The 24,524-nt window shown below is 58.5% G+C and overlaps 1 protein-coding gene across 5 annotated transcripts; it reads right to left on the reverse strand.

The window, feature by feature from the left end:
* Positions 1-1,188: 1,188 nt before the first annotated feature.
* Positions 1,189-23,050, reverse strand: CAMSAP3 (calmodulin regulated spectrin associated protein family member 3). Of its 5 annotated transcripts, none has more exons than XM_007995058.3 (19): positions 22,753-23,034; positions 13,817-14,070; positions 13,031-13,153; positions 12,853-12,948; positions 12,610-12,642; positions 11,563-11,610; positions 11,167-11,305; positions 8,510-8,649; positions 8,330-8,423; positions 8,193-8,247; positions 7,955-8,028; positions 7,537-7,606; positions 5,969-7,385; positions 4,142-4,281; positions 3,736-4,046; positions 2,861-2,960; positions 2,085-2,197; positions 1,853-1,971; positions 1,189-1,762 (listed from the first exon to the last, which is right to left on the reverse strand). In XM_007995058.3, exons 1-19 carry the CDS (start codon positions 22,898-22,900, stop codon positions 1,457-1,459), a joined length of 3,780 nt encoding a protein of 1,259 aa, XP_007993249.2. In that variant the 5' UTR covers positions 22,901-23,034; the 3' UTR covers positions 1,189-1,456. The 5 variants fall into 5 exon arrangements, with proteins under 5 accessions (XP_007993249.2, XP_007993246.2, XP_007993247.2 ...); XM_007995055.3 differs by having other exon boundaries at positions 1,190-1,762; positions 5,969-7,436; XM_007995056.3 differs by lacking the exon at positions 12,610-12,642 and having other exon boundaries at positions 1,190-1,762; positions 5,969-7,436.
* Between the last annotated feature and the right edge of the window lie 1,474 nt (positions 23,051-24,524).

The following is a 24,524-nucleotide window of genomic DNA, read 5'->3' on the forward strand; positions in this document are numbered from 1 at the left end:
CCTGCTGCCCAGGTGCCCGAGGGAGGGCAGCTCAGGAGTGCCTGGCCCTGGGCCCGGATTGGCTGCTGTGGGAGGTGGGGCGGCTGGGCCCTAGGCCAGACACTGCCCGGCCTCACCCCGCAGAGCCAGTTCTGGACTCGAGAGGCCAGTCCCTCCGCTGCCTGGGGCCTTGGAGTGGGTCCTGCCCGGAAACTTCCTTGAGCCTCTGCAGCCTGGGAAGGGCAATCCGGCCTGACTGCCCAGGTCTTGCTAGCCCCTGCCTCTCAGAGCCCTTGTGTGGCGCCAGGCAGCTACCCCCTCCCTGGGGTGGCACCGGCTCTCTGCTCCCCACCAGGGACTGGCCCTTGCCCTCGAGTCTTGGAGTCAGGCAGGCTCTGGCCCAGCTCTGGGAACTGATTAGTAAGACGCTTCTGTGCCTGGAGGGGGGCTGGGTGCCAGACCTCGTGCACGGCCCCGGACCAGGGTGTGGTCCTTAGTCCTAAGCCTGGGAAGCCATTAGTGGACTCTAGGCTATTAAGGGGTTTTAAGCATCAAGGGATATAATCAGATTTGTGCTTCGAACGGGTTACACAGGCTGCTGTGTGGGCAGGAGGCAGCTGGGGACATGGGGGGGCCCAGGCCATTGGCTTGGACTTTGCGGGGAGGTGACAGGGCTGGAGAGAAGTGAGTGAGACAGGAGGGGAGGGCCGAGCTGCGTAGAACTGGGCGGCAGCTGGGAAGCCAGTGCCAGCCTGGGTTGCAGGGCAGGCTTTGCATCTGAGACACCCAGGCAATGCCAAGGGGGGCAACCGGATTGTCAGCTCTCAAACCCGGAATCGCTGGCCCAGAGGTAGATGCCAGGCCTGAAAACACCAGGCTGGCCAGGGTAGACAAGATCAAGTTAGAAGTTGGCCCCAGGCCAAACACTGGTTAGGGCCAGTAACAACAGCCACACAGAAGAGGAGAATCCAGCAAGCGGGAGTGGCCGAGGCTGCAGGGCCAGTCGGAAGCCTGGAGCCCGAGAGATCAGTTAAGAGGCAGCTTCGAAACAGCCCTGGTGGGGGGCTCGGGGTGATGGCAGGAAGGCGGGGCCCTCAGACCCTGGCTGAAGCTGCTTTAGGGGATTATGGGGGTTGAAGACACGAGTGGGTTCGAGAAAGAACAGGAGACTGAAAACATAGCCAGGGAGTGTGGGACCCTGGCCAGCCTTGGAGGGGACAAGGCTCAACTTCTCTTTAAATTATTTTATTCAAGAAGTGGGGGAGGACAGACAAGGGGACTGAGCTGAGCCCTGAGTCCCTGAACCTCCCAGCTCAGCCCCCACAGCAGGACTGGACTCAAAGTCAGAGGGTGGCGACTCCAGCCCCACCCAGACACGGCTGGGGACAGACAGGACCCAGGAATACCGACTGACTGTCCTCTGGGGGGGCGGTGGCCACAGCACACAGGGCCTGGCCTGTGGACTGCCCAGGTGGGGCTATTTGGGGGTGCTGCCGCCCTTCTTGGGAGTGGTGGGTTTCTTGCCCTGCCAGAGGTGTCCCTGGATGGTGAAGGCATCGACGCTCATGGACATGGTCTTGGCGGGGATCTGGGTGAAGCGCTTGCGGTCCGAGTTGTACTTGTAGATGCCTTCCACCATGGCGGGCGTGACGGTCCGGGGCCCGTACCCCGCCAGCCGCGACAGCTCCTCTGTCTCCCCCGACAGCGTGTAGAGTGCCCGGAACTGGCAGCTCGAGTCGCGAAAGAGGATCAGGAAGTGGTTGGCCTTGCTTTTCTCGATTTCCTGGGCAGGAGTGCCGGAAATGGTCAGCCGGCCAAGCCAGGCCATCTACCCACCCACCAGCCCCCAACTCCCACGTGTGGGCGGGCTCACCTCCAGAATGCGGTTCTTCTGCGGTTCGTTCACCTTGCCCGCCAGGCAGCAGTGTGACAGGGCGTTGTGGATGATGAACTTGTTAGACTTGGCGCTGGGCTCCTTGTACAGCCGTGGACCTAGAGAGTGAGGCAGGGGGCGGGGAGGGGGGCGGCGGGGGACAGCAGGAATGAGCAGGGGCCATGGGGGAGGGCGCCTGTTGCTCCCCACATCACCCAGAGCCCCCGCTCACCTGTGTACTCGGGCACCGACGCTGGGGAGGAGGCATTGCTGCCATTTTCCCAGTCCCGTTCGCGGCTTCCAGGCAGGCGGCTTGGGGACATGAGACCCGACGGGGAGGGAGCCCTGCAGTGGGGGAAGGATGGGATGGAGGTGGGGTCAGAGACGGGAAGCTTCCCGATGTGCAGAGGGGCCAAGGAAAAGAAGGGCCATGGCTAGGCATCGTGGCTCACGCCTGTAATCCCAGCACTTTGGGAGGCCAACGTGGGCAGATCAGTTGAGGTCAGGAGTTTGAGGCCAGCCTGGCCAACATGGTGAAATGCCGTCTCTACAGGCACAGGTAACCCCAGCTACTCGGGAGGCTGAGGCACGAGAATCGCTTGTACCCAGGAGGCGGAGGTTGCAGTGAGCCAAGATTGCGCCACTGCACTCCAGCCTGGGCGACAGAGTGAGACTCCCTCTCAAAAAAACAAAAAAAGAAAAGGTGGGCCCCACACACTGCAGAAGAGGCGGTATACACTGCAAGTCCATGCAGCGCCCCATCCTGTCCTCCCTCAGGAACATCTGGCACTCAGGGGCACCGAGGCACACGCTTGGGTCCTGTCTGCCAGGTACAGACTATCCCCCATGCACACGTGCCCACAGGCGTCCCTCCATCTCTTCACGGCATATCTATACTCTCGAGCCATACCGCCCTGTAGGTTCACCCAGATGCCTGCACACCTCCCAGGCTCTGAGAGGCCACCCAGCACGTGACCCCCCCTCCCCCCCCGTGCAGGCTGAACTCACCGAGACGTGGGCCTCTTCACCCCGAGGTTATTGTGGGCCTCGTTGGCCACAGTGGACAGTGACAGGGTGGACTGGGAATAGATTTTGCTCAGCCGAGAGCCTGGGGACAGAGAGTGCAGGTCAGTGCCCACCAGAAGCCCCCTGCCCTCCACAACACCCGGTCCAGCAGGCTGTGGGGGGAACACAGGAGGAGTCAGCCCTGCCCAAGACCCGTCGGCCCTCTGCAGCCCTCCGATGGAGGGCCCCCCTATGAGGGAGGATGCTCTGCCCAGCAGGTGGTGGGGAGCAGCACTGGGTCAGCCCCTACTGGCAACACCTCACCCCATATTCCCAGAGGTTCTTATCCATTAAGCCACAGAAGAAAGACCCCTCACCCCACTGTACCCCACATCCCTATGGAAGTCTTTTTTTTTTTTTTTTTTGAGACTGAGTCTCCCTCTGTCACCCAGGCTGGAGTGCAGTGGTGCAATCTTGGCTCACCGCAACCTCCACCTCCCAGGCTCAAGCGATTCTCCTGCCTCTGTCTCCCGAGTAGCTGAGACTATAGGCGCGCCACCATGCCCGGCTAATTTTTGTATTTTTAATAGAGATGGGGTTTCACCATGTTGACTAGGCTGGTCTTGAACTCCTGACTTGTGATCTGCCCGCCTCAGCCTCCCAAAGTGCTGGGATTACAGGTGTGAGCCACCGCGCCCAGCCCCCTATGGAAGTCTTTACCCAAGAGACACCCAGAGGCCCCCTGTCACCCCACATACCCGTCCCCTCCTTGCACCCCTGCTTACATCTCCCTCCCCCTCCCCCCGTACCCACGGGGCCCTCACCCAGTGAGCCCCGGAAAGGGTACTGGGCAGGCCCCGTCCCCCAAGGGTCCTCACCCAGCAGGCCGCGGGCTGGGCTTCGTGCTAAGGCCGAGTCGTCACAGCAGCCAGAGCGAGGCCGGGGGGCCCTCCGCCCGCCCCGACCTGGGCCCCCGGACCCTGTGGCCCGGGGCCGCAGCACCTTATCGAGGTCGTCCATGAGCTTCAGCTGGGCCCGGCGCTCGTACTCCTGCCGCGTGAAGTCCCCCTTCCGGGGACCCACCTCCTCCTCGGCTGGAGCCCGGGCAGCAGGGGCTGGGGTCGCCATCGGGGCTACGGGGACTGCGGACACAGGCGGGGCTGGGCCGGGGGCCTCCTCTTGGGCCAGCCTGCAGATCACAGGGAATCAGCATCAGAACCACTCACGGGGTCCGAGGTAGTAGACAGGCCAAGGAGCGGCCGACCCAGACAGGCCCGGTCTCACCTTGCGGCCTCCTCCCTCCGCTGTTCCTTCTCCGCCTCCTGCCACTGCTTGCGCCGCCGCGCCTCCTCCACTCGCCGCTGCTGCCGCTCCAGCAGGCTGGCCCGCTTTTGGGCCATCTCGTCCTCAGGCTTGTCTTCATCCTGGGGACAGATGCCGAGTCTAGCTAGCCACCCCCTCCCCCAGCATGGCTGGAGGCCCATCTTCCATCCACCCAGTCTGCCCACCACCCACCTGTGCTTTCGTTTTCATCACTGTTCTAAATGCACTTAGTTGGTGCCTACTGTATGCACAGCCACACTAAGTACTGGGACACATACAGGGATGGGGTACACCGGGTGCTGCTCACATACACAGTGCTTAACCCAACAGGGATGACAAAGGCAGCAGACAGCAGTGAGTGCTAGCAAAAGCTCGTGTTGGGCAGACACACTCTACGCTGTGGGAGGACCCTGGCCTGGCCTTTGGACACCCAGGAAGGCTTCCCAGAGGAACTACCCTGTAGAATGATCAGAACTTAACTAGGTAGGCATACAGGGGTACAGAGCAGCGCGTTCCAGGCAGAGGCGACGGCTAGTGCCGAGGCCCTGAGGCTGGAACAAACCTACTGGGGGGCACGGAAGTACAGGGGGGCCAGTGTGGCTGGGACACACAGCTGAGGACAGTGGCGCAGGACTAAGTCAGAAGTGAGCACAGGCGAGGTGCAGTGGCTCACACCTGTAATCCCAGCACTTTGGGAGGCCAAGGCTGGTGGATCCCCTGAGGTCACGAGTTTCAGACCAGCCTGGCCAACATGGCGAAACCCTGTCCCTACTAAAAATACAAAAGTTAGCTGGGTGTGGTGGCATAGTCTTGTAGTCCCAGCTACTCAGGAGGCTGGGACAGGAGAATCACTTGAACCCAGGAGGTGGAGGTTGCAGTGAGCCGAGATCACGCCATTGCACTCCAGCCTGGGCCGCAGAGCAAGACTCCGTCTCAAAAAACAAAAAATAAAAAATAAAAATAAATGAGCATAGCCCAAAGCCCTGGGGAGGACTTTCATTCTAAAAGCAAGGGTAAGGGGAGCAGTCCACTGCTCAGTGGAAAATGGCCCGGCATGGAGGCGGGCAGCAGAGGCCAGTCGGAAGGTGATCCTAGGTGTCCAGATGAGACAGTGGTGGCCCCAGCTGGGAGAGCCATGGGAATGGAGAGACTGTGGACACAGGGAAGGGCCAGGAAAGGAGCATGCTAGGGGTGAGGGGGTGAAGGAGAGGATGAAGAAGAAGATGCCCTGAAGATCCTGGTCTTACCCGTCCATCTGTCCATCACCCACCCATGCAACCAGCCACTCATCCATCTGTCTATCCATCACTCCTCCCTGTTTCTCCACTCCTCCCCACATCTATCTATCCCCTTTGTCCGGCCACCCATACCTTGTTTGGGAGGGAGATGACTGGGCCAGCCCCCACTGGAAACCCCTCACCCCCAAACATACCTGAGGTCCTCACTCGTTAAGCCACAGACGGAGGACCTCTCACCCCACTGCACCCCTACAGCCCCTTGTGGAAGTCCTTACCCAACAGACAATGTCAAATCCCATCTGAGGCCCCTGTTACCCCACATACCTGCCCCCCACCGTGCAAATGTCCCTGTCCCTACACCCATGGAGGCCTTACCCAGCCACTCACACCTCTTCTGTCCACTCACACCTCGTTCCCCATCCATCCCCCCCGCGCCCACGCATCCTTCAGTAAAGCCCTATTCATCCAACAACGTATCTGTCTACCCCCCCCCCCGCCCCCGCCCCCACCCCAGGCCCAGGACCCTCCAGCCACCTGCTCGGGGACTCACCTTGTAGAAGAACCCCAGCCCCGCCCGGGGCTCCCCCTCTGAAGATGCCTCCTCCTCCAAGGAATCCTCAGCACCAGCGGGGCTCCCGTCTCCCTCATCCTCGGCAGCGGGATCTGCCAGGCTGCCCAAAGGGATCTCGATGAGGCCTGGCCGGGCAGTCGGCTCCTCGGGGGGCGTCTCCTCTGCCAGGAGGATGGAAGAGCGCGTCTGTACGGGCACCTGGCTCGGCGAGAACTTGCGCAGGTGGGGGAGGCTGTCTACGTCGTGGGGTGGCGTGAGCACCCTGGTCAAGGGTGCCAGCCGCAGCTCCGCCGGCCGCGTGTGTTTCGGGCTGCGGGGTGACTGGCTGGGCCCTGGCCCAGGGCTGCGCCGGGTGGCTGGGACCCGCCGGGCGGGGCTAGGGGATGCAGCTTTGGGCCCTGTCGTGGGGCCAGGGATGATCCACGCAGCGGGTGGTGGGGCGGGTCCAGGGGCCTCCGGCGGGGCCAGAAGCCGCTGCTGCTGGTCCGTGAGCCTCTGCATGTCCCGCTGCAGTGAGCTCAAGGCGGCACTCAGCTTGCTGACCGCTCGATTGTATTCCCCCAGCCCCTCAGGGGGCAACGGGCCCAGGTCTGGCGAGAAGGTCACTGCCTTGGGCCGTGAGGTTGGCTCACCCTGGCCCTCGCCCGCCGGCCGCTCCCCACCAGGGACTGAGCCTGGCTCGGCCTCCGCCTCTGCCTCCCCGGAGGCCTCCCGCGGCTGCACCTGCAAGAAGGCGCTTTTGCCCAGCCGCTGACGGTGCTTGGCAAAGATGGCCTCAATCCGTCGCTTCTGAGCCTCAATGGCTCTGCGTTTCTCCTCCAGTCGGGCGCCGAGCTCACTCATCTCCGAGCTCAGGGCCTCCGGTGGGGCCGGAGTGGACGTGGGGGACCCCGCTCCGGCCTCAGCCTCTGCCTTCACCAGCTGTTTCTTGCGTTCGGCAAAGCTGGTCATTTTCACCTCGGAGTTGGTGGCTGCTGGGGACGAAGCCACCGCCTTCGGGGACCCCTCGGATGGGGCTGGCAGTTTCGATGCCTCCCCCACCAGACAGGGAGATGGCTTTGAGGGAGTCTCAGGGTGTGGCATGTATACCGGTGCTTTGGTGGGCCTGTCGGACAGTGGTTTGGAGGTCCCCTCGGGCAGGTAGGGGGAGGCCAGGGATGGCTTGGAGGGCCCCTCAGGGGAGTGGAGGTAGAAGCTGCCGTCGGCTGCCCCATCTGGGAGGAGCCGGGGCTCGGCACTGTGGATGATCTGCAGAGCCTCCTCGATGGTGGGCAGGTCACCAGGCTCCGGGGGTGGCTGGGTGGGGGTCCTGGCCGGCGCGGGGCGCGGGGGGCCCAGGCTGTCCGAGCTCACAGAGCGGAGAAGCACCGGGTCACCCATGACGACATCCACGTCGCTGTCCAGGCCAAAGGGGGTGCTGAATGACACAGCCTGGGAGAGGGGACGGCTGGGTGGCCGGAGGGAGGGGTCAGCCCGTGGGACCAGCCTCGGCCCCACCCCGCCCTAGCCTGCTCCACCCCCTACCCTGGCCCATGAGGTGCACTCACCTGAGCTGCCGGTTCCAGGCCTTGCCCAGGGCCTCCATATGGGACATGGACGGGGAAGACTTCAGGGAGCCTGGGGTAGGTGATGAGTGGTTACTATGGGGACCCTGGGGACCCTGAGTGGGGTTAGCCAGCATCTGGGGACAATCTCTGCAAGGTCACTGGGTGAGTCACTGATGGCTCATCATGTGGTCTAGTGAGACCAGAGGTTTCCAGAAACAGATACCCGCGGCCATTTACTGTCACTACAGGGTACTGTGGGGCCACTGGGGAGGCCATTCTGGGGGTCACCTTGGGATGCCCAACGGGGACCTGATGGAGGGGCTACTGGAAGGCTCACGAGGAGACAACATGAGGGCCACTGGAGCAGTCTGTGGTTGGGGGGGTCCCCTAGGACAGAAGCCACCTACCCCCTCCTCACCTGTGGATCCTCGGAGTGGGGACTGGGGGCCACCAGGTGACAGGAGCGGGTGGCGGAAGTTGAAGACAGGAGAACTGTACAGAGAGATGTATTTCAGCCTCAGGACCCCCACCCTCCTCCTCCGCCTCTCCCCAGGGGGTAGACATCAGCGTCACCCAGCTGCGTCCCAGTGCCCAGCAGGGCAGACATGGCGCCGCCCACCCACATGCCAGAGACTCGCCCGGTGTGGGGACCGTACCTACTGCCGCTGTTGTTCTGAGGTGGGGAGGCCTCAGTGCCCCGGGGGGAGGCAGCTGCAGTACACAGAAGAAGTTCAGCTGGGGTTTGGCTCTCCCACCCACCCCCCATCCGGCCCCCAGGCCCCCAGGGCCTCACCGTGACCATCGGGCAAGTCCTTCACTTGCACGAAGTCGGGCTTGAGCACCTCAAAACACATGAACAACTCGGCCAGCAGCACCACCAAGTTGACCTGGAGGTGGGAGGCTGGGTCAGCAGACGGGATACCCCTGGCCCCAGATGCCTGCGTCGGCCCAGGAGGCCCCAGGATGGCCTTACCTTGAGCGGCGGTGGGACGTACAGCAAGTCCTCAAGGGACAGGGGGCAGCCACGAGGAAGGCGGGAGGCACAGAAATCCTGCACCAGCTGGAGGTTGTACAGGCTGTCCGCCACAGACATGGGGTCCTTCAAGCAGACCTCTGTGGGGACAGGAGGAGTGGGTTCCTAACTCTATAAGGAGGAGAACGGGGGCCCCAGGGAAGCCAGGGACCAGCAGCCCCCACACATGAAGACCTCCTATGAGCCCAGCTTCCGCCAGGTGCCGTTCGAGAGGTGAATTTTTTTTTTTTTTTTTTTTTTTGAGACTGAGTCTTGCTCTGTCACCCAGGCTGTAGTGCAATGGCACAATCCCGGCTCACTGCAACCTCTGCCTCTCGTGTTCAAGTGATTCTCCTGCCTCAGCCTCCCGAGTAGCTGGGATTGCAGGACTGTGCCACCACACCAGGCTAATTTTTTGTAGTTTTAGTAGAGATGGGGTTTCACCGTGTTAGCCAGGATGGTCTCGATCTCCTGACCTCGTGATCTGCCCGTCTCGGCCTCCCAAAGTGCTGGGATTACAGGCGTGAGCCACCACGCCCAGCCGAAGTGAATTCTATGATAGACCATCCTTAGGCCAGGGGTCCTTAACCCCCAGGGCGTGGCCTGTTAGGAACCGGACCATACAGCAGGTGAGCTGCAGTGTATTTACAGCCACTCCCCATTATTTGCAGGCCTGTCTGAGCCCCGCCTCCATCAGATCAGCAGTGGCCGATTTTCACAGGAGAGCGAACACTATTGGAACCCCGCATGCGAGGGATCTAGGTTGCACCCTCCTTATGAGAATCGAATGCTTGATGATCTGTCACTGTCTCCCATCACCCCCCCAGCTGGGACCGTCTAGTTGCAGGAACAAGCTCAGGGCTCCCACTGATTCCCCATGATGGTGAATTCTAGAATTATTTCATTCTATATTACAATGTATTAGATATAAAGTGCATAATAAAGATTAACGTGCTTGAATTATCCCAAAACCACCTCCCTACCTCTATCCGTGGAAAAACTGCCTTCCACAAAACCGGTCCCTGGAGCCAAAAAGTTGGCGACTACTGCCTTTGGCCTTTGCATCTTTCTAGAACACTCTCCCCCAAGACCTCAACTCAAAAAGCTTTTCCGGGCCAGGTGTGGTGGCTCACACCTGTAATCGTAGCACTTTGGGAGGCTGAGGCAGGAGGATGTTTGAGCCCAGGAGTTCAAGACCAGAGTGGGCAACATAGCAAGACCCCATCTCTATAATTTTTTTCTTTTTTTTTTGAGATGGAGTCTCGCTCTGTCGCCCAGGCTGGAGTGTAATAGCGTGGTCTTAGCTCACTGCAACCTCCACTTCCTAGGTTCAAGCGATTCTCCTGCCTCAGCCTCCTGAGTAGCTGGGATTACAGACACCTGCCACCGCGCCCGGCTAATTTTTGTATTTTTAGTAGAGACAGGGTTTCACCATCCTGACCAGGCTGGTCTTGAACTCGTGATCTCGTGATCCACCTGCCTCACCCTCCCAAACTGCTGGGATTACAGGCATGAGCCACCACACCCAGCCCTATAATTTTTTTTTTTTAATAAAAAGAAAAAAAGTTTAAAAAAAAAAAAAAAAAAGTTTTTTCTGACCACCCATTGCTTTCAGGAGTACCCAACATCCAAAAAATACTTCTGGGCCAGGTGCAGTGGTCCACGCTCGTAATCCCAGCACTTAGGGAGACCAAGGTGAGCAAATCACTTGAGGTCAGGAATTCGAGACCAGCCTGGCCAATATGGTGAAACCTGTCTCTACTAAAAATACAAAAATTAGCCAGGCGTGGTGACATGTGGCTGTAGTCCCAGCTACTCGGGAGGCTGAGGCAGGAGAATGGCTTGAACCTGGGAGGTGGAGGTTGCAGTGAGCCAAGATCATGCCACTGCACTCCAGCCTGGGCAACACAACAAGACTCCGTCTCAAAAAAAAAAAAAAAAAAAAAAAGGCCGGGCGCGGTGGCTCAAGCCTGTAATCCCAGCACTTTGGGAGGCCGAGACGGGCGGATCACGAGGTCAGGAGATCGAGACCATCCTGGCTAACACGGTGAAACCCCATCTCTACTAAAAAATACAAAAAAAACTAGCCGGGCGAGGTGGCGGGCGCCTGTAGTCCCAGCTACTCGGGAGGCTGAGGCAGGAGAATGGCGTGGACCCGGGAGGCGGAGCTTGCAGTGAGCTGAGATCCGGCCACTGCACTCCAGCCTGGGAGACAGAGCAAGACTCCGTCTCAAAAAAAAAAAAAAAAAAGTACTTCTGGATAAACTTAGTATCTTTCCCCCCAGCTAGAGCCGTCTGTGAGGTCGGGAGTGTGTCTCTATTCTGGCTGGATCCCCAGTGCCTAAAACAAGGTCTGGCACGCAGTCCACACTCCATATGTTTCATATGCTGCAGGAATGAATTCGTGGAAGCACAGAGAGGTTTACACACTTGCATGAGGTCACACAGCTAATTGGGGAAGAGAGAGACACAAACTCAGGCCTGCCAATTCCAGAAGCTGCCCTCATGACCACTGCATCGTTACTGGTCTCGTGGACCTGGGGATAGAGGGCCTGGGGGCTGGGACTCAGGATGTCCAGCTTCCCTGCACAAGATCTGGTCCACGTCCATTTACTCACCCTCAAGTCGAAGCAGCTGGGGACAATAGCAGTGGATGGTGGCGGCCAGTGCGGCCCCACTGGCCAGGTCCTGGAGGCTGGTCACCGTCGGGAAGCAGGGGGCACGTCGCGCCACCACACGGTCCTTGCGGTATCGGATCTGCAGATGGGAGCCAGGTCAGGTGAGTGGCCGGGCTGGCCCCCCGGGTCAGCGGTCATGCAGGCTGGGCGGGGAGGCCTGGGGTTTCCGCCATGAGGGGGCGGGAAGCTGGGGGTCCCAGAGACAGAGTTGGGGGGCCAGCCTGGAGCAGGGGAGGGGCAGCAGCAAGAGGCAGAGAAGATGTCTTCGAGCAGCCAGGCCAGCAGCGGGGGCTGGGGACAGGGACTCCTGGGACCCCGGGGCGGGGGATACATTACCATGGGGGGTTTGCTCCCCGACTCCTTCAAACAGAAGGCAATTGCGTGCTGGGGGGAGAGGAGCAGCCATCAGCAAGGCGGAGGGATGCTGACCTGCTGGGCCCCCAAGCCCACCTTGGGGGGAGGGGGTAGCCCTGACCCTGGTCCTGAGCCCCCGGCCGTCCAGCTCCCTGACTGCTCTGGCCGGCTTTGCGAACCCCAGCTCCTCCCAGCCCCAAGGGACCCCACAGAGTAGGGACCCCCTCTTATGTGGGGAATCCTCCTCCCACAAAAGACCCAGGCCCCCAGCTTGGGGAGAGGATGCAGAGGAAGCAGGTAGGCAGGAAGGGAACCTCCCAACCCAGGCCCCAGGGTCGGGGGAAGGAGTGAGCAAAGGTGGGGATGCCAGCCAGCCCAAAACCTCCCCCACTTCCTCCTTGTTTATCTACTATGGGAGTAATTTATATGAAGCACAGAGAGGTTTAGATACTTCTGCAAGGTCACACAGCTCATTCAGGGAAGAGAGAAATTTCAACCTCTAGCTTCAGGGATGGGCCTCCTCCTCCTTCTCAAAGCTGGGATTTTTCTTTAGGGAAGCTGGGGATCTCAGGAAGGTTATTCTATCTTCTGCACTGAAGGGTCTTCCTCTTGGCTAGAGGGTGCCCTGCCTGCTAGGGTCAGGATCCACGTTTGTGATGGGCTGCAGGTCCCCCCTTCAGAAATTTATGCGGTCTCCCTACCTCGGTTAAGAGGGACAGGTTCAGGGGGTCCCACCCTCTTCATTAATGGGAACGGGGAGTGTTTGCCCTTCTGAATAACGGGAGGGGAAGTTCGTCCCCACCCATCAGTTTGCTGGGGAGGGGCCGCCTTCTCATAATGGCCCAGATTCTACCCTTCTCGGTGTACACAGGATTTCTCTCTCTCTCCCAGGACTGGGGTCCAACTTCCTTTGCTCACAGCTTGGGGAGGTATGAGAGGGCGTGCAGACAGGCAGGCAGAAACAGACATACAGACAGACAGAGCTACAAGCAGGGCAGGCAGACGGGGCGGACAGACAGCCCCACTTACAGGAACCAGCTTCCAGTACCAGCGCGTAGGGCACTGAGGCCAGAGAGGCAGAGAGGAGGGCAGCGGGTACCGGCACAGGGGACGGGTGGGGCACAGAGAGATTGAGAAAAAGGGGAAGAAAGAGAGAGTGTGTCACCTCTAGCCCCCTCCCCACTTCAGGAGTGGCCGGGAAGCACAGCCCCGCCCTGCCCTCCCAGATCTCCAGTCCCCCATCCTTCCCATGGTTCTATGCCCTGGCCTCACCGAAGGCTGCGCCTGGGCCGCCCCGTCTGCAGGGGCTGCTGGAGAGGCTCGCTGGGCCGCTTCCTGCTCTGTCTTCTCCTGCAGCCGCCGGACAGTCTGGAGGGCAGGGAGGGGGTCAGTGGTCTGGCCACTGGACGATGCTGGTCCCTGAACCCACCCCGGGCCCAACCCCACCTACCGTATCCACCCAGAAAAGCAGCTTGTGCTCCAAGCTGGTCAGGGCCAAGGGACCTGGCAGGGTCTTTGTCCACTCGAAGGCAAAGGCAGCCATGAGGGCATCAATGACAGCTAGGTGGGCTCCCTGTGGGGGCAAGGGCTAGAGGGTGAGACCCGTGAGCTGCAGGAGGCGCACCTTGGCCCCCAAAGGCCTGGGAAAAGGAAGAACCTGGAGATGGAAGGGACTTGATTGGGGGGTGGGGCTTGAGGGGGTGGGGCCTTAAGGGAAGGAACTAGAAATGGGGTCCCGGAGGAGCCACGCACAGTGGGCAGGACTTTGAGGTCAGATGCTAGGCCTTAGGATACGGTGGGCTGTGTACGCAAATCCTCAAGGGCCAGAGTGGCGCCTTTTTGGGGAGCTGGGTTTGATGGGAGGGGCCAGGCTTGATGGGAAGCTCTTGAGGGGAGGAGCCAGGGCTGGGGGGAAGAGCTAGGCTTAATGAACAGCGCTCGATGGGAGGAGCCAGGACTGGTAGGAGGAGCTAGGTTTGATGGACAGAGCTTAAGGGAAGGCTCCAAGCGTGATAGGAGGAGCTAGGTTTGATTGACAGAGCTTAAGGGAAGGAGCCAAGACTGGTAGGAGGAGCTAGGCTTAATGGATAGCGCTTGAGGGGAGGAGCCAAGCCTGAGGGGAGGAGCTAGGCTTAATGGACAAAGCTTGAGAGGAGGAGCCAGTCCTAGTGGGAGGAGCTTGGGAGAAGGAGATGAGCATGGTAGGCGTGGTCTAACAGGCAGTGGCAGGGCCTACCATGAGAATGGGCTGGTGCCTCAGGTCGGCCTCGCGCACCGGGCGCTCGGGCAAAGCAGGCACTGTGCCCCTCCGCGCCAGCAGGGCCAGCAGTGCAGAGGGGTTGGGGGGTGTTTCAAGCTGTGGTAGCGCCTGGCGCCAGGCTCTGCAGTAGAGCTCGGCTGAGAGCAGCAGCCGTGTCACCGGGGGCTTCACATGCTCCTGCGCGTACTGGTCGGTATAGAAGGGCTCCCACAGCTCCGGGGGCACGTGCTCTGTGGGGGCATAGAGGGGAAACACAGGGGTCAGGGTCACCAGATACAACACACACACACACACACACACACACACCCCACATGGCCCGGATTAAGAGTGGGTCTGGACCGGGGGGAAGGCATTGGGAAGGGAGAGAGGGGATCTGGGAGGAGAGTACAGATGTGCAGGAATTTGCTGGAGGAAGGGGTGACGGCGTTGTAGGCAGAGGGGCCTGCAGATGCAAAGCCCAGGAGGTGGGAGAGAACACGGTGCCTCAGGGAGCTGATGGGCACTTAGAGTGGAAAGGAGGGGAGGCTACCCCCAATCCCAGGCCAGCTGGACTGGCTCTTGTAGGTCCCAGGAAAGACAATAACATCGGCAATCCTAAGAGCCTTCCTGCACTTGCCAGTGTAGACTCACTGAGCCTTATGTCAACGCTAGGAGGCAGCCAGAGCCCAATTGGCAACCCCCATGTTACAGAGGAGGAAACTGAGGCACAGAGAAGGAAAGTCCCTTGCCCCAGGCCAAATAGCTCTTCAACGCCAGCACTGAGGTTAGACCCAGCAAACTGGACGCCCTCTCTCAGCTTGCAGGCAGGGTGGGATGAGTAGGGGGGCACACAGGAGAGCAGGGGAGGTGGGCACGCCACAGGCACATCAAGGGAGTTGAGTGATGTAAACCTGGTGATTGAAGGGAAGAGGCAAGGGACAGAGAGGGAGGTGGCCGGGGCCTTGATGGGTCTGAGGGGGAAGATGGAACAGAGGGGTAATGACTGAGGTGGGATACAGGAGGAATGGGAGGTGAAGGGGTGAAACTGAATGTGAGGGGTTTTGAGGACAGGCTTGAGGCAGATTATGTGAAAGGCTGGGGCTTAGGGAGATGGTGAAGTCACATCATAGAGACAGCCTAAGGTCCCTAAATAGGACAGTGGGAAGACGCGTGAGGAAGTCCCAGGTGGACGGTGGCCTGGGGGCAGAAATCCACACAGGACCAAGAGTGGAGAGGAGAAAGCCAGCAAGGCCTGGCAGGGGTCAGGGAAGAGATGACTGAAATCAACAGCAGGGAACCTGTCCAGCTCTTGTTCTAATCTGCACAGCTTTTGTGTTGTTTTTTTGGAGATAAGAGTCTCTCTGTCACCCAGGCTGGAGTGCAGTGGCGCAATCTTGGCTCGAAGCAACCTCTGCCTCCTGGGTTTGAATGACTCTCCTGCCTCAGCCTCCCGAGTAGCTGGGATTACAGGCGCGATGCTGCCATACCGGGCTAATTTTTGTATGTTGTAGAGACAGGGTTTCACCATTTCAGCCAGGCTGGTCTTGAACTTCTGGCCTCAAGCGATCTGCTCACCTCGGCCTGCCAAAGTGCTGGGATTACAGGCGTGAGCCACCACGCCCAGCCTGCACAGCTTTCTCTGTTTGTTTGAAGTTTTGCTGGAGTGCAGTGGCACGATCATGGCTCACTGCAACCTGCAACTCCCAGGCTCAAGGGATCCTCCCTGCCTCAGCCTCCTGAGTTGCTGGGACCGCAAGCGCATGCCACCACACCCAGCCAATTTTTAAATTTTTTGTAAAGATGGAAGTCTCACGATGTTGCTCAGGCTGGTCTCGAATTTCCTGGCCTCAAGTGATCCACCTGCCTCGGCTTCCCAAAGTGCTGGGATTGTAGGGGTGAGCCACTGTGCCCAGCCTTGTTTTGTATATTGGGGTTCTGTGTGTGTGTTTGAAAGAACAGAGTGGGGGCCGGGTGCAGTGGCTCACGCCTGTAATCCCATCACTTTGGGAAAACAAGGTGGGCAGATCTTTTGAGGTCAGGAGTTCGAGACCAGCCTTTGTAGCATGGTGAAACCCCATCTCTACTAAAAATACAAAAATGAGCTGGGCGTGGTGGCACATGCCTATAATCCCAGCTACTCGAGAAGCTGAGGCAGGAGAATCACTTAAACCTGGGAGGCAGAGGTTGCAGCCAGCCGAGATCACGCCACTGCACTCCAGCCTGGGTGACAGAGCAAGACTCTCAAAAAAAAAAAAAAAAAAAAAAAAACAGAAGAAAAGAAAAGAAGAGGGCGAGGGGGGGTTCTAGTGCTTCAGAACATAAATTTTTTTTTTTTTTTTTTCCCGAGACGGAGTCTCGCTCTGTCTCCCAGGCTGGGGTGCAGTGGCCAGATCTCAGCTCACTGCAAGCTCCGCCTCCCGGGTCCACGCCATTCTCCTGCCTCAGCCTCCCGAGTAGCTGGGACTACAGGCGCCCGCTACCTCACCCGGCTAGTTTTTTGTATGTTTTAGTAGAGACAGGGTTTCACCATGTTAGCCAGGATGGTCTCGATCTCCTGACCTCGTGATCCGCCCGTCTCGGTCTCCCAAAGTGCTGGGATTACAGGCTTGAGCCACCGCGCCCGGCCCAGAACATACTTGAACGTGACTCCTCCACCCATGAGGACCCAGGCACTCTTAGCTGCCTTCCATCCCGCCCTGTCCTGGCTCCTTTCCCACCTTCTAAAACTACACTGGACCGTCCCACTTAACGCGCCACCTGCATACAGACTTGGGCCTTCTTTTTGCCCCTCTTATCTTGGCTTCTTGAAAGAAGAGGTATTTCAGGCTCACTTCCTCCCTGCCCTCCCAGCCCCCCTCCAACTCTCCCTCAATTTCCCTGAGCTCGGTGCTGCCCTCATGGCTTCCAGCCTCCCCAAGGCCAGCAGGGACCTCTGAAGCGTATCTGTGGGCCCATATCTCGCCTGGGCTCTGTGCCCAGCACCTCCTTCTTCCAGAAACCTTCCTCCCACAGGCGTCTCCTTGTAAATGGACGTGCCCCACCCCCACCCCAGGCCACCCTACCCCGTGACAGCTTCCAGGGCCACCTGAGGACTGCAATTACGGCAGCCCCAACCATGAGCCCCCCATTGTGCCCTGGGCATCTCGCACAACTCTCAACATCTCACCCACACCTCCCCTCCTCCCTGCCCCCAAGGCAGTGAGAAATCACCTTCCCTCCCTTTCTTTACGCCCTCACCCCACATTTAATGCATCCTTGGCTTTCAACCTCCCGACATCTCCCAAATCCAAACCCTCCTCTCTACCGCCCCAGCCCTGGGCACATCTTGCTCCCACCAGCAAAATCACACGTGTTTCTTTCCTACAGGACTTCTCAGGGCGTTTAAGATGAAAGACAAACCACACACACCAAAACCTTGAGCTAGGGTTACACTGACATGTATCAGGCACTTATTATAGACCGATGTTCTTCCACCTTTGTATCACTGGTACTTGGGGCTGGAAAATTCTTTGTATTCAGGGGACGCTGTCCTGTACCGTACACTGTAAGACATTTAGCAAAATCTCTGGTCTAACTAGACGTCAGCAGTACATTCCTCCCGAGTAATGACAACCAAAAATATCGCCAGACACTGCCAAATGTCAATTAAGTGTCAAAATCATCACCAGTTGAGAACCACTTCCTTATACTATAAACTTCTTTTTTCTTTTTTTTTTTTTTTTTGAGACAGTCTCGCTCTGTCACCCAGGCTGGAGTGCAGTGGAGCCATCTCAGCTCGCTGAGACCTCAGCTTCCCAAGTTCAAGCAATTCTCCTGCTTCAGCCTCCCAAGTAGCTGGGACTACAGGTGTGCACCACCACGCCCAACTAATTTTCATATTTTTTAGTAGAAATGGGGTTTCACCATATTGACCAGGCTGGTCTCTTTTTTTTTTTTTCTTTTTTTTCTTTTTTTTTTTTTTTGAGACGGAGTCTCGCTCTGTCACCCAGGCTGGAGTGCAGTGGCGCAATCTCGGCTCACTGCAAGCTCCGCCTCCCGGGTTCACGCCATTCTCCTACCTCAGCCTCCCGAGTAGCTGGGACTACAGGCGCCCGCCACTGCGCCCGGCTAATTTTTTTCTATTTTTAGTAGAGACGGGGTTTCACCATGGTCTCGATCTCCTGACCTTGTGATCCGCCCGCCTCGGCCTCCCAAAGTGCTGGGATTACAGGCGTGAGCCACCGCGCCCGGCCGACCAGGCTGGTCTCAAACCCTGACCTCAAGTGACCCACCCACTTTAGCCTCCCAAAGTGCTGAGATTACAGGCATGAGCCACTACACCTGGCCCCACTTTCTTTTTATTTTATTTATTCGTTTATTTTATTTTAGAGCTGGGGGTCTCACTATGTTGCTCAGGCTGGTCTTGGACTCCTGAGTTCAAAGGACCCTCCCGCCTTAGCCTCCTGAGTAGCTGGGACTACAGGCATGTGCTACCACACCTGGCTAAAATGTTTACTGAGCATTATTTACAGCAGAATACTGCTGTCTGATAGAAATACAATGTGCCCAGCCTGGCCAACATGGTGAAACCCCATCTCTACTAAAAATACAAAAATTAGCCGGGCGTGGTGGTGCATGCCCGTAATCCCAGCTACTCAGGAGGCTGAGGCATGAGAATCACTTGAACCCAGGAGGTGGAGGCTGTGGTGAACCGAGATCGTGCCACTGCCCTCCAGCCTGGGCCACAGAGCAAGACGCTGTCTCAAAAAGAAAAAAAAAGAGAAATATAATGCATATAATGTGAGCCCACATAAGCCGTCAAGTTTTCTAGTAACCACATTACATATGTACAAACAATAAGAATTTAGTAATATACTGACCCAAGACATATCCAATTCTTATTTTAACATGTAATCAACATAAAAATATTATTAATAATATATTTTACACTGGTTTTTGTTGTTTGTTTTTGTACCAAGTCTTTGGAACCCTGAGTATATTTTACATTTACAGTGCATCTTGGTTCAGACTGACCACATTTAAGTGACTCAGAAGCCACCTCTGGCTGGTGGCCACCATACTGAATAGCATAAGTCTACAACATAGCTAGGATGGATGGGTGGGTGGATGGGTGGATGGATGGATGGATGGATGGATGGATGGGTGGGTGGGTGGATGGATGGATGGATGGATGGATGGATGGGTGGGTGGGTGGATGGATGGATGGGTGGGTAGATAGATGGATGGGTGGGTAGATAGATAGATGGGTCAGTGGGTGGGTGGGGAGGCGGGAGGGTGGGAGGATGGGTAGGTGGGTGGATGAGTGGGTGGGTGGGTGGATGGATGGATGGATGGATGGATGGATGGATGGGTGGATGGATGGATGGGTGGGTGGGTGGGTGGATGGATGGATGGATGGATGGATGGATGGATGGATGGGTGGGTGGGTGGATGGATGGATGGATGGGTGGGTGGGTGGATGGATGGATGGATGGATGGATGGGTGGGTGGGTGGGTGGGTGGGTGGGTGGGTGGATGGATGGATGGATGGGTGGGTGGGTGGGTGGGTGGATGGATGGGTGGGTGGGTGGGTGGGTGGGTGGGTGGGTGGGTGGGTGGGTGGATGGATGGGTGGGTGGGTGGGTGGGTGGGTGGGTGGATGGATGGATGGGTGGGTGGGTGGGTGGGTGGATGGATGGATGGATGGATGGATGGGTGGGTGGGTGGATGGATGGATGGGTGGGTAGATAGATGGATGGGTGGGTAGATAGATAGATGGGTCAGTGGGTGGGTGGGGAGGCGGGAGGGTGGGAGGATGGGTAGGTGGGTGGATGAGTGGGTGGGTGGGTGGATGGATGGATGGAAGATTGAGACAGGGTCTCACTCTGTTGCCCAGCCTGATGTGCAGTGGCATGATCATAGCTCACTGTACCCTGGAACTCCTGGGCTCAAGCGATCCTCCTGCCTCAGCCTCCTGACTAGCTGGGACTACAAGCGCATGCCACCACACCCGACCATTTATTTATACCATGACTTTCCCTGCATCCAGTCATTGAATCCTTACAACACTTATTATTATACCCCTTGTACAGATGAGAAAACCAAGGCCTGGAGAGTTGAGATAACGTGTCCAGGATAAAAACGTCCAACATGAACTCAAGTTTCCCTCACACATCACGCAGCTGTTCTGAAGGCATAAGGAACTGTATGGGGTGTTTCCCAAATTTGTTTAACGTGGAACCCTTTTTTTGTCTTTTCTTTTTTTTTTTTTTTTTTTTTTTTTTGAGACAGAGTCTCACTCTTTCACCCAGGCTGGAGTGCAGTGGTGTGATCTCAGCTCACTGCAACCTCCGCCTCCCAGGTTCAAGGATTCTCCTGCCTCAGCCTCCCAAGTAGCTGGGACTACAGGCATGTGCCATCACATCTGGCTAATTTTTTGTATTTTTAGTAGACATGGGGTTTCACCATGTTGGCCAGGCTTGGAACCCTTTCTTATCTAATCTCCGAGCTTGTGTTCCGCTTTTATTTCTGCACAGCCTTCTCACACCTGTGCCTGAGATTTACCAGAACTGTCCCTTCCTCTGAGCCATCACTGTTCTCAAAGGGCCACTGCATACCTGAATTTGTCAGTTCCTTACACCGTCTGTGGCTCCCGAGTACCCTTGGATCCACAACCAGGGACCTGAAGGGCCGTCCTCAGTCTCACCAACCTCCCTTATCTCCCACCGCCGCCCCGGGGACCTGCATCTTCTTCTCTGAGAACTCCCTTCCGGTCCACACTCCAAGCCTTTGCCCACACGTCTCTTCTCCGTGTCTAACTTCCATGCATCCTTCCAGACTCAGATCTTTCCTCCTGTGGGATCTCTTCCCTCCCTGGAAGATTTCAAGAATTTCCTCCCCCAGGCCCTGCTGGCCAGCTTCCCTATGATCTGGTTTCCTGCCCATCTCCCTCCGCCCCGTATCCATCCCCTGCCATCTCCTCTACACCCTGAGCGCCCAGCCTGGCACCTGATAGGCATCATACCGTCAAGAGTCCCCAGAGCTCATGAATCTTGTAGAACTCTGCTCCCATTTCCTTCAGCCCCCCTCCTCGTTTTAGGGGAGTTGAACAGGGAACAGATTGAACTTGACCCTCAGGGTAGAGGCAGCCACTGCCATGTGTCACACAGCAGAGGAAGCTGGGTCAACAAGAACAGAACTGGGTGAGTCAGGGCACTGGGAGCTCACCAACACCTCTCATCAGAAGTTCGCTTTGCTTTCTTCAAAATGGGATAATTTCTACTCTGATTCCTGGCCAGGGGATAATGGATAATGTTAATATTATTCATCAAAATATACCACCGCCAATCGCACCAGCAGCGAGCATCTGTTTCGCATGTATCGTGCGCCCCATGCCACGTGAAGGATTCTGTGGTCACTATGGCTTTTTAGCCTCCCAGCAACCTTGCAAAGAGGTAACTGGGGTCTCCATCACCGGAGCAGTGCTGTATACATAGCAAGTGCCCCTGCTTCACAAACACTTGCAAAATGGATAAATCAGGGAACGAACGCCTTCTTTTACAGAAGGGGAAACAGAAGCTCAGATAATTGGAATAATTCGCATTCTGGTGCAGCTGGGATTCACATTCAATTCTGACTCTCCACGTTGAGTTCTCTACATCCTCCTAACCTTGCGAGTGAGGAGCTGGAGCTGGGGCTGGGGCTGGGGCTGGGGCTGTCCTGGCTGTCCAATCCCCAATCTCTTTCTTCCTCAAGCAAACATCTGCAGGCAGGTAGACCCCAGAGTGGGCCATGCATGCATGGAAAGGAGCAGAGAGAGAGAGAGTCTGGGAGAAAGAGGGACAGGCTGGGGCGGAACCAGGAGACGGACGGACAGCTGTCACCGAGACCCACACCCAGAACAGGTTGATCTGGGAAGGCCAGGGAGAGGGGGGATGGGCTGTGCCAACACCAGTGGGCAGAGCCAGTGGGAGAAAAGGGTGTCCCCCCCACGGCTCCCCCCGGAAGGCCTAGACCTTAATTAACCCCTGTCTTCTCCAAGGCCAGGCCCTGACTCCCAGCTCTGGCCTGGGGTTGTGAAGCTGCCCAAAGCCGGGACTGAGTGTGTCCAGGGCCTCTAATCCCAGGGACCCGGGATTACAGCATCCTCCCTATTCGGGTGGCTGGGGTTCTCAGGCAAGCGGGCCTGGGGGAGGGAGTGAAGGATCTGCTCTAATGGGAGAAGGCCCCGCAGCCGGAGGGGGGGTGGGGGGGCCCACCCCGGGCGATCTTGGACTAGCCATTTCCCTTTGGCTGGGCTCGCCAACCTCCCCAGTAAAATGGGGCCATAAGTCACAGCTGCCAGGCGCTGGAGGGGGCTATGGAGGCGAAAGAGGGGGTTCCCGAGCTCCACGGTCGCCGCCTGCAGCGCGGCCAGGGCCGACGCGGGGTGTGTGTCCGGGTCTGGGGGTCGTGCGGTGGTGGAGACAGGAGCACTTGAGACCTCCCAGCGAGGCCGGGGTCTGGGTCTCCAGGGTGTGTGGCGAGGGGAGAGACCGAGGCGGAGATCCTCGCAGGGGCGTGATGTGTGTAAAAGAGAAGAAGGCGTGCAAGGGAAGGCCCCGGGGGCGCGGGAGGCGGGAACGAGAGGTCTGCACGGGGAGACCCCACCCGGCCCGCCCGCAGACCCCGCCCGGCTCACCTGGAGGCTTGGACGCCGGGGACCCCCGCGCGGAGCTGGGCCGCCGGCCCCACCCCCACCGCGCTCCCGCAGCCGGCGGGGCAAAGTCCACCGCCCGGGCCGAGCAGGAAGCTCGGAGGCCCCGGCGCGGCAGGGGCCAGAGCTCGGGGACCCCCGGCGGCCGGCGCTATTGTTCCCACGGCCCCCGGCCTTCCCGGCCCGGCGCCCCGCCCCCCCCCCGCACCTGCCGCGCCCGGCCCGCCGCCCCCCACCCTGGTCGCCCGAGCCCCGGTACCTGCGCCCCCGAACGCGGCCCGCAGCACCCACGCCAGGCTGGCCGCCGCCTTAGCCCGCGAGAAATCGTACTGGTCCAGCGACTTAATCTCGGGCACCAGGAAGGTCCTCCGCAGCGGCCCGGGCCCGGGGGGCGCCGCCTCCACCATGGCGGCGCCGGGGCTGCGGGCGCCGGGTCCGCGCTCGGACTGGGCTGGGCTGGGCTGCGCCGCGCTCGCGCCCCGGGCCGGGCCCGCTGCTGCTGCCTCTGTCGCTGCCGCCGTCGCCGCCGCCGCCGCTGCTGCTGCTGAGCCAGGTGCGGCCGCTTGCGCTGGCGACGCTGCGTCGGGCCCGCCCCGGGGAGGAGCCCAGGTGCGCCCCGCCCCCGAACCCGGACCCGGACCCTGGCGCGCCCCTGCGCCCCGCCCAGACCCCTCACTGCAGGGTGCACGGAGCGGCAGGGGCGGGTGGGGGGGGCCTGGACTGCGGCGATGGTGAAGGGAGCTTGCGGAGGACTGAGTGTGTGTGTGTGCGCGCGCGTGTGTGTGTGCGCGCGCGCTTGGCGCACTGGAAAGGATTAGGGACCCTCTGTGTGTGCCAGCCCCAGTGTCTACCCTTAGGCATAGGAGCTCCTGCACGTGCTTGCAATAAACGCCGGGCCCGCAGGCAGCGTGTGATTGGGTGCACCTGTTTCTGATTATGTTGATGAAGACACAAGACTATGTGTGTCTTCGTATCTGTGTGTGTATCTCTGAATGCATTTGGGTGGTGACCAAGTATACTGGGGGGTGTCTAGGGGTGTGTGTGTGTCTGGGGTATGTATCTGGGCACGTGTAAGTGTGTGTTTAATTTGTGTGTACAAGGATCTGTATTATATAGATGCGTGTATCCTGAGGATGGAAGTGACGAGTGTGTGTGTGTCTGTTTTATTGTTGTTATTATTATTATTATTACTTTTGAGGCAGGGTCTCACTCTGTCACCCAGGCTGGAGTGCAGTGGCGCAATCTCGGCTCACTGCAACCTCTGCCTCCGGGGCTCGAGCGATTCTCCTGCCTCAGCCTCCCGATTAACTGGGATTATGGGTGTGGGCCACCACTCCCGGCTAATTTTTGTATTTTTAGTAGAGACGGGGTTTCACCATGTTGGCCAGGCTGGTCTCAAACTCCTGACCTCAGGTGATCCACCCACCTCAGCCTCCCAAAGTGCTGGGATTACAGGCGTGAGTCACCAGGCCCAGCTGTGTGTCTGTTGTTGGAATGCATGTAAGTATGTCTGTCTCTGTGCATCTAAACGTACTGTGTTGTATGAGGGTGTTATTGATGTCTCTGTCAATGCAGGAGTATGGAGAGACATTAAGAGTGTATGTAGGCCGGGCGCGGTGGCTCAAGCCTGTAATCCCAGCACTTTGGGAGGCCGAGACGGGCGGATCACGAGGTCAGGAGATCGAGACCATCCTGGCTAACACGGTGAAACCCCGTCTCTACTGAAAAATACAAAAAAACTAGCCGGGCGAGGTGGCGGGTGCCTGTAGTCCCAGCTACTTGGGAGGCTGAGGCAGGAGAATGGCGTGAACCCGGGAGGCGGAGCTTGCAGTGAGCCGGGATCGCGCCACTGCACTCCAGCCTGGGCGACAGAGCGAGACTCCGTCTCAAAAAAAAAAAAAAAAAAAAAGAGTGTATGTATTTCAGGCCAAGCGGTGGCTCATGCCTGTAATCCCAGCACTTTGGGAGGCCGAGGCGGGCAGATCACGAGGTCAAAAGATCGAGACCATCCGGGCTAACGCAGAGAAACCC

Source organism: Chlorocebus sabaeus, chromosome 6 (genome assembly GCF_047675955.1).
Source record: "Chlorocebus sabaeus isolate Y175 chromosome 6, mChlSab1.0.hap1, whole genome shotgun sequence".
In the NCBI taxonomy this organism is placed as follows: Eukaryota; Metazoa; Chordata; class Mammalia; order Primates; family Cercopithecidae; genus Chlorocebus; species Chlorocebus sabaeus.